At 33.7% G+C, this 9,663-nt stretch overlaps 1 protein-coding gene across 2 annotated transcripts in view; it reads right to left on the bottom strand.

The window, feature by feature from the left end:
* CDIN1 (CDAN1 interacting nuclease 1) overlaps positions 1 to 9,663 on the bottom strand; it is a 124,327-nt gene that overhangs the window by 65,277 nt on the left and 49,387 nt on the right. For both annotated transcript variants that reach the window (XM_063398827.1, XM_063398828.1), the window contains 3 exons: positions 8,187 to 8,266; positions 7,783 to 7,832; positions 4,900 to 4,967 (listed from right to left, as the gene is read on the bottom strand). In XM_063398827.1, coding sequence (XP_063254897.1) covers positions 4,900 to 4,967; positions 7,783 to 7,832; positions 8,187 to 8,266 — 198 coding nt within the window. The remainder of the gene's footprint in view (positions 1 to 4,899; positions 4,968 to 7,782; positions 7,833 to 8,186; positions 8,267 to 9,663) is intronic.

Genomic DNA, 9,663 nt, shown 5'->3' on the forward strand with positions numbered 1-9,663 from the left:
GCATGCAATGCTGTGTCAGATTAAATGAACCTTTGTAGAAAACCTGAAGCATGGATATAAAAATGCTTCTTTGTCATCCCTGCATTTTTATGTCTTCATTATAAACATCATTAATTCAAGCTGTCATATAGTATTTTATAACCTCCAAATATTCAAAATAAAGAGGTATATTCACTGATTGAAAGAAGAGTCTCTCCACCTTCGGATGTGTTAAGATTAATCCTACTAACACCACAAATGCAGACATACTGTCGTTGCTGCCTTGGTTTTATTTTTAATGTTAGCATAAAGTTGTAAAAAAAAAGGAGTAAGAAAAACCTTCTCTCCTAGAAATTTATTGAAGTAAAGAAGAGCCATAATTTTAGTTTCTCTTGCATTCTGAATTCTGTAGAATTTATCCAATTTCTGAACATAAAAAGATTTAGACATTCTGCTAACATTAACATTAACTTTTTGCTTACAAATATTAGAGCTGAATAGTTCAAGAAATAATAATGAGTGAGGAAGACAAAAATGCAAAAGGCAAAAGATGCTCCCTTTTAAAAAACAGGAAAAAAAAAAGAAAGGAAAAAGCCCATGCCACCCCTTAATGTTTTTAAACTATTGTCCTTGATTTCTGATACCATTACATTGATATTTCTGAAACACCATTTCTCCATTAGAATTTGGAGTGACCTGGTCATTCAATTCCAGGCATGGCTTTCTGTCTTCACCCAAGCTCAACTAATGGCACTACCTAGTAACAAGTAAGGCTGTGTAGCCCCTTAACACCTATTGGGCTGTTGACATTGTCATGCATCCCATTCGCCTTTCTACATCACCTTTGATTAAAATTAATGGTCCATTCTCACTGTTGGGTAGCTTATTTCCAATCCATTTATCAGGTTAGGACAGTAGTTTCATGGCCAATGTTCAGAACTCAGTTTTCGAATACTTTGTACAAATCCTGAAAGGTCAGCAGTTTGAGTCCAAGTAACATTTTAATGACAAGAAAAGCATACTAGCTTAAAATTCAAAATATTGTAATATTGCCAAAAGCAAACTCTCCCACTCTTTTTCATTGAAGAATATAGGTCTGAAGAATTTTATATAGTGAACTAATTGTGAAAGTGGGACAGAAATAAATTTAAAATTAAATTTAAATTCATGTTAGTGTAAACTGCTACAGTTTATTCTTTTTGAGTAGTACTATGGTTTTTTTAAAATTTTGAGAGAATTTCTTCACTGTAAACAGACTACACTGTAAACAGAAGTCTTTGCAATGTGACACTTCATTACATCACATGATAATGAAAAACATTTCTAGGATCTGGAGACAGATTTGGTTTTTGACTTTTTTTAAACTTAGATTGTCATATATACAGATAAATTGTGTTAAGATCAAGAAGTTTCTAATTTAACATAACCTAAGAATAGAAGGTTTTATGCCATAACATAAAAATGAATTAATGTTCTTCATAATCTTTTAATTTTTATTTAAACAATACAATTTTATCCAAATCTAGTAACTAACTGCAACCTACTCTTAATTGTTTAAAATAATCTAGGATAGGCAATAGATGTCCCAGCTGAAATTTTGTTCATTTATGAGCAATAGCAATGGAAAGGTCAGTCTTTCAGGTCTAACAAATGCTAGTATCACAAAATAAGGGAAATGTACCTTAAAAAAACTTACCGAAAACCAAAACAGATGTAAACACATGTTTCAATAGGTCAATACAGTGGGTCTCTGAACTGGCATCTGCATCAGCATTACTTTTAATACTCCTCAGCAGATTATTTTGCCAAGGGTGCATGACTACTTCTAAAATCTTTAAATACTAATTCATGGCTTAAAAAAGAACATGTTTTTTGTTTTAAATTTGTTTCTGAATGTCTTCATGTGGTTTCTCCTAGCATTCCATATTGTGATTAACATTAGAAAACATACTAAAACCCATGTTTATTATTGATGCATCTATCATGTGCAGAAAAAGAGCTTTACATTACTATTCCTCCAAATGTTTTGAAGCTTTATAACTCTGCGGAAGAAATAATTACCAAAACTCCTCATAATCAATGAAAAATTTTTGTTTTAAACTGTAACTCCATCAAAAATTCTAGCTTTTCAATCCAGGTATGTTTCACATTGGTCCAGAAACTAGAGACACCATTCTGCACCTTAAAAGATCTTTAAACTCTAGCTCACATTAAGAAAATAATTCAGATTAAGAAAATAAGAAAGTAACTGCTTGAAAGCCAGCCCATAGCAGTTTTGACAGCTACATTTATAAATCCTCAGGTTTGAAAATTATGTGGAAAGAGCCCTAGCAGGTAGTTTGTCAACAGATACCCAATTAATTTAGATTTTCAACAAAACTGCAGCTTCATCTTTACCATAATGTCACACTCAATCAGAACCATTTAACACATTATTGTTCTTACACTAGCCCTCTTCTGCTGGTGCATGAATGAGCTACAACTGCAAATTTAAAATTAAGCAGAAAACTCTGATCAGATTTCATGATTTGTATCCACTGGTGGGAACCAAAGGAGGATGAAGCTCAGTATCTCCCCATAAATTTAAAAGCTTTCTGAACATATTCATGGTAAAGATAGAAAAAAAAATCCTATACAGAACCCAGAAACTGCAGGCATTTCAGTATGGTATGTGCAGCTGTGAGCCTGTTTTGATAAAATGTTTCTATTGAACATTTTAATCTCAGGCCAAGTGATAAAGACTTGAGAGCTGTGTTTTTGCTGTAGAGAGGACATGATATATGAAATATTTCTTATGAATAGTGGATTAATAAAATGTAACTCCCATTAGTGTGTATAGGTTTCCAGTGAATTCCAGGGCGAGTCTGAAGCTCTTACTTCTGATCTGTAGGCATTGAAAGCCAATCCCTCTAGAAACAGACAAAATCTGTCCCGAAACTGAAAAGCTGCTTCATGCTCTAAGACTATACTGAGGCACTTCATACTCACCGTGTCCCTTAGTGCTTTCCTCTGGTGTACTAGACTCTCTGTTGCCCAGGTGAACACATTTGATACAAACCCCCTGACTATTCCTGAAGAACAGTACAGTGGAATAGTACACTAATATGGGAACTGCTAAATTTCTGTTTCTTTGAAACGTGTTAAAAGGTAATGGAATTATAAACCATAAGTCATGTAAATCATAAGCCATCTTCAAAATGAGAATGAAGTATTATGCAACAAAGCCTGAATTTGTGGACCTATGGGAAATACTGTCACCTCTTCTGGTTTTTTGGTATTTTTTCAAGCAGTTTTGTAACTAGTTTATCAGAAAAGAAAGGCCACATTGCAAGGGACTTGGTAGGGTTCATCTTGCAGATACTTAGGGAAAGCTTTTTTAAAGAATACCCCAAACACATCTAGAACCTGAAATACATATGTTATCACAGACATAATAAATGCAAATCTTAACATATCTTAAATCATGACTAAACAATAATTCACTATACATAAAATGTGAAAAACAAATTAAGCTCTCTCATTTCTATCTTCATAGCCTAACAAGTTAACCCATTCTAGATGTTTTAATACAATAGCACAAATTTCTTGGAGCTAATTTCTAAAGACAAAATTGATGCTTATTCATGAAACATTAAAATTTAAACGTGATTTTTATACTGCTTAAGCTTACATAAGCTTATAAAATAAAATGATAATCATTGGGTTGAGGATCCCTTAGTGAGTCATCCAGCCCATTCCCTTGTATTGTGACAGAATTGATTTCATTTCCAGCTTTGATAGATGAGTGTCAAATCCAGCCTTGAATTTTTCACTGAAGGTGATTCCACAACCCTTCCTTGCAGTTTGTTTCATACTTATTGTTCCTGGAACTGTTTGGTATTTTAACTTGCCATCGTCTCTGCAATTACAGCTTAAGCCTATTACCTGTATCTATGCTCTTACAGCCAAATAAGAAAATCTGCCTCTTCGTATTTTCATAGTGTCATTTGCAAACTTGTGATAGTTAATCCTGTCCTTTTTTCACTTTTCTCTAACATAAAAGAGCACACTAACTCTGTTCTTTAACCATATGGACAAATCTTTCATAAATCTTAGTAACACTTTCTAATTTCTTAAGTTTGTTTAAGATTTCCAAAATCTTAACCTGATATAGCTTCAGGAGAAATCATAGTTCCAGCTAAACCCAGCAAAATTCCCTGTTCACACAAATTTAGTACGATGTTCAGCCTTTAACAGAAGAGAGCATTTCACTTCACTGTTGTCTCCTCACATAAGGAATCCACGATTTAAGAAAACATTGTTTACTATCACATATAGAGAATGGATACTTTAAACATTAATCTTTGTTTCCATGGCACTCATATAAAAGAAACATACTGCAGGCTAAAAGAAAAAATGAAAATAACTTCCTAACTAATTAATCCCTAAAACAACTTTTAAAATAGGGAGTGTAAAAAAGAGTAATTGCATTGATTGGGAAGCAGGGGGCAAAAATTCAGTAGAAACTGCACAGCAAGGTAAATGAGTGAATCTTCTAGCAGTTCTTTAATACATAAAGCATTCTGAAGCTAATATTTCATATGCTTCTTCCTAAATCTCATAAGGCCTGGATTATGGCTAATATCTCATGACACCAAAAGTAATACTGCAGCAGATATTAAAGCATTTTTTTCAGCTACTTATTCTATAAAATATTAATTGCAAGCCTGTGCATGTGCTGTATATATAGGGTATTAGGTAACTGAGTTCCTGCTCAGTTCTAAATCAATAAAATATAACATATATAGCATCAATCATATTTTACTCTTCCTTTACTACCAAATATAGGGAGCATTTGGGCTGAATTTTGTCCTAGGTAAACAGTTACCAGCATCCCTGAAGTTAAGAATTCACTGGCTAGCTTCTACTACAGATTCTTACCTATGAAAGAGAGATTTTTTTCCAAAAGCATTTCTCGCAGCAAGACTTCGTGCTCATGCCCAATAGCGCTGATAGCTTTAGGTTAAGAAATGGAAGATTACTTTGGAAAAGAAGCTACTTCCTAAAGACATCACAGGCAAAGAATAATTAATCATAGAATTTATTTGCTTTCATCTGTGCTTCAGAAGTGATTTGAACTCTAAATTCTGAAAATCCTTCAAGTGATTTTTAGAAGCAACATGACTTTGTAAAAATCAGATTATTGTCCTAACAGCATACATTTTATAGAATTAAGACCTACTTGGCCGTATTTATTCAGTATAATTAAGGACAATATTTCCATTTTTTCTTTATTGTTTATTCTTATATAAAAGAAAATGTGATCCTAAAACATGCAGGTAAATACATTTAAAGTTGCTCTTTACTGACTATTAATCAATTCTCCAATCCAGCAAAGAATGAAACAAACTGGTTTTCTTTCTTTATATTCTGAAATTGATGGGTACTACATCCATCTGAAACATCTTACTGTAAAAAAAACATCCTTTTAATTGATTTTTCAGAAGCAAGAACTAATGTTAAGGAAGGATGAAATCATATTTTATACTGAAGTCCTTTTCACTTCACTGACAGCCTGTTGATCCAATGTGCTATTACTTGCAAAATGCAAAAAGTCAACATATTAAATATTTTTAATGTAGCTTCCTGGAGGTCAAATTTCTATTCTGGAAGCTTTTAAGAATAATCCTATGGAACAATACCACAAAAAACCTTATGTTAAAAACAGTTAAGATCCAAATTTTGCTTGAAGTAACTTCTTAAAACTTAAGCAACAGATCACCTTACCATTACAGTTAATTACTTAGCTTTTATGAATACTTCATACTGAACAGCAAAAAAATAATTCTATGCAATCATTTCATATGTACATACAGCTTATATCAACTGAAACTATGTATTATGTTAAAACTCTACTAGCAATTTCAGAACAAAAGGGACAAATGAAGAATGGCAAAAAAGGTAAGAAAAATACTGCAAACAGAATTTACAATGCACCATAAGCAAAAACACTTAGTCTATAATAATACCTGTTATTGATGTATGGCAATGACCATGGGGCAAAACTTGTAAATAACCTCACAAGCCATTTTCTACTCCTGCAATCTAGCAGCCTGGTTTCCCGTAAGCATCTGAACTATTACTGAAAAATAGCCTCTTGGCATTTACAAAGAGGTTGACTTCATACTTTGGTCCATGCATATACAATTAGATAGTTATATTTAAAATCAATATGCAATCCTTCAGAAGACATTATGCTTTTAAAATCTTAACTTTAAATTGATTTTTAACTATTTTATGCACCTCAAAATTAACATCTAATTCAGCAACATACTTGCAGTAATGCACTCGCGCAGCTTAGTATTAAAACTTATCTGTACCAAAATGGAATTGAAAAACTCCTCATTACTCTCATTGATGTCACTGCATATTCAGCAACAGATTTGAGCCAGAATCTGAAGAGGACATAAAAGCCTTTTCTACACTGCAGGCAAGTAAGTCTCAAAAATGGTTCATAATTCTACATATGTGTCTTTATTACTTTTAAACATGGCACTTTTGTAAGACTACAGCCAGATTGTTCATCCACAAAATATTAATCTTAAAATTCTGTATATGAAAACTAGTGATCAACAACCCTTTAAAATGTGAGGCTTATTCAATTAATCCACTTTCAGAGAGCTTTGTTTAATCGTGAAGATAATCTCAACGAATATTTAGAATTACAATTAAAAGTACAAAATACAAAGACAATTAGAACTCTATCCCACTGCTGTTGAACTTAATGGGGGTAGGGCTGAGGCTGTAGCAGACACAAGTGTTTCTACTGGAAAGAAAGTATTTTTAAGGAGTGACAATCACATGTATCACAACTACAAGAAATATTGCTTTTCATGCATAACTAAACTGTAGCTTTCCTATCCTGCACCTGTACAGTGAAACCAACATCTTCCCCCAAACTGCATGCAGAGATTCATGCAAGGATTCTCCAGGACTTGGGAGGGAACTCCTTACTAGCCTGCTCAGTGATAGCAGGCCATGATTTTGAAATTTTTCCTTTGACCCCAGACTGAAACAGAAGAGCTGCTCCTGCAGGATTTTATTAAAATAGACTTCAGTTCTTAGTGATCATTCCTACCACATTCTAATCTTAGTCTGGAACACTCAGTGCCATGTGGAGTTCCCTCAGTGTGCATACTGTATGGCTCTCTAAGTAACTACTTCAACACTACAAAAAAAAATCCATGAAAATTCAGGATATATAAGGGTTTTTTACTACAGCTAGTATAATCTCCTTCAAGAAGAAGTGAAAATAAAAGAACTGCACTGTAATGTCAGATAGGAGTTTAAAAATACTAATTGTTCAATCACACCTGAATCGCACTTGGAAAAATTTCAGTTAAAACTCTTATTCGTAACAAAGCAAAGCAATAATGTTGAACACTGTCTATGAAACTTATTAATTTAATCACAGAATAACTGAGATTGGAAGGTATCTCCAGAGAACATCTAGTCCAGCTCCACCACTCAAAGCATGGTCACTTAGTCTTAAGCAAAAAACAGATACACTTTTCAACTAATCAAAACCAAAGAGGTTCAATCAGGCATACTGATGTGTAACTAGCAAGCTGACATCTTCCCATGGTCCATCTGATTTTTGTTCGTTAAGAGAAAGCTCTGCAGTGACCCTCTAGCTGACTGAATGTAAAAGAAAAGAGTATGAAACGTGTTTTGTGAAGCAGAACTTTATGTCAGCTAGACACATCTCTTCCACACAGTCTAAGCTCATCAATTGTGCACCTAAAATTTTATGGGAAAGGATACTGTTTGATGCAGTCCACCAGTGGTCCATAACAACAGTCATTCACAGTACACTGCAGACAAATAAGAGAAGTAGTATACTGATGGGCAACTACAGAACCATTACAGTTAAAGAGTATCTTAAAAACAGTAATTACTTTTCCTCAAAAAGGCCATCAGATGCTGTTCAGATTTAATCACAGAAAACAAAAACTGCATGCTTTTATTCACTATAAAAGCAAGCTATTAAAAAGTGAAATGCGCCCCTCACAAATATTGCACTGCCATTTATAGTGCACTCTGACCTCACTGATAGTTTATGATGACAGTAATTAAATGAGGTTTAAAATCTTTTACTCTGCTAGGCAGATAACAGAATTGCCACAGGAAAAAAAACCCAAACCAAACAAAACAAGTGTGATTAATACCTGATAGACTTGATTTGCTAGCACTCCATCTGGAATCTGAGAAGGGTCCCGTAGCATACTATTTATAAGAGTTTTGGAGGCTAAAGAAATAAAAATAAAAAAAAACATACAAAAAACCTGTTAGCTCAGTTACTCTTTATTAATAAAAACATTGATGGTGTTAATAATTTTGAAAATTACCCACCCAGAAAATACAAATTTACAAATTCATTACTACTTACCCATTCTGATGCAATTAACTCTAGTGTCTTCGAACACCAAGGGATTTTTTCAGCCCAAGGTGAAAGCAGGCCCTTATTTACTTAGTTCCACTGGACAGTGTGCGTTAGAAGCATCATGCAGCTTCCAAGGAAACTGCTTAGTCTACAGTAATTGTACCTCAACCTTCATATCCTATTAGAATTCCAGGAAGAAGATATGTAAAAATTCAAAACAGCCTTTAAAAATCTTTTAAAGGACTTTATGATTGCAATTATTAGTTTTCAAATTCAAGTATTTACTTAGTGTTAACACATTTTTCTGAGTGCATTTAAGAGCTGGGAAAAAGACATTCTCTGCTTTTTTGAAATGTACAAATATAAGTCAAAAGAACTAAGAAGTTAATTTTAGCACCTATCATTCGTTTTACTCACTGATATCGATACTACAGTGAAAAAATAATGTAAAATAGGAGACACTTTCAGTTTATTTTCAAATACAGTCTTAGCAATCCTCGGCACTGTTTTCTCTCTATGTGCTTACTGTGGGTAGTTGCAAATACCAGTTAATTACTAATAGTAGTGGTAAGCCTTAATTCTAGAAAAAAATACCTTCTAAAAACATCAAATATTTAATTTTAAATTTTCTCAGAGAAAATTCAACACTGCACATGCTGCCTCTGTCCTGCGAACAACCACTGATGGAGCTCAGCTGGTGGTGTATTTACTTCATTGAATCCTCACATGTAGATCATGTTTAAGACTAGTAAGGTTATCCACTTTGCCAAAGATTTCTTGTGTGACTTCAGAGTAATTCCTTTAACCAGTGTGTGCTTCAATTCTGTAAATAAAACAAAAAACTCCTCTTTTCCTGTTCTTCATCTGTTTTGTCCCAACTCAGAGCCAAACCTTTGTCATGGTCTTCAGTAACTCCATCAAAAGACTCAGGTGACAGTGTGAAAAGGACTGACAGAGCCTGTGACATGAAGGGATCTGCCATATAAGTAGCAATGCTGCTGCACTAATGGATGTGTTCCATCCAAAGCACTTTGCTGAAAGTAAAAGAGACTGGCATTGTAATCTACTTCCCAAGTTACCTCCCAAAAGCACCACATTCAGGTGAACGTAGCATTTGCAAGAAAATAATTTATTTAGGAAACAATACTACATGAGGCAAAGGGATACAAGTCCCTGAATGAGTTTTAAGGCTTTGCAAGACCTACAAACACCTATCATCACAGGCAGGAGCAAAAGTTTGTGCAAATATTTTTAAAGACAAT

The sequence above is a fragment of the Prinia subflava genome, chromosome 5 (genome assembly GCF_021018805.1).
Source record: "Prinia subflava isolate CZ2003 ecotype Zambia chromosome 5, Cam_Psub_1.2, whole genome shotgun sequence".
NCBI lineage: Eukaryota > Metazoa > Chordata > Aves > Passeriformes > Cisticolidae > Prinia > Prinia subflava.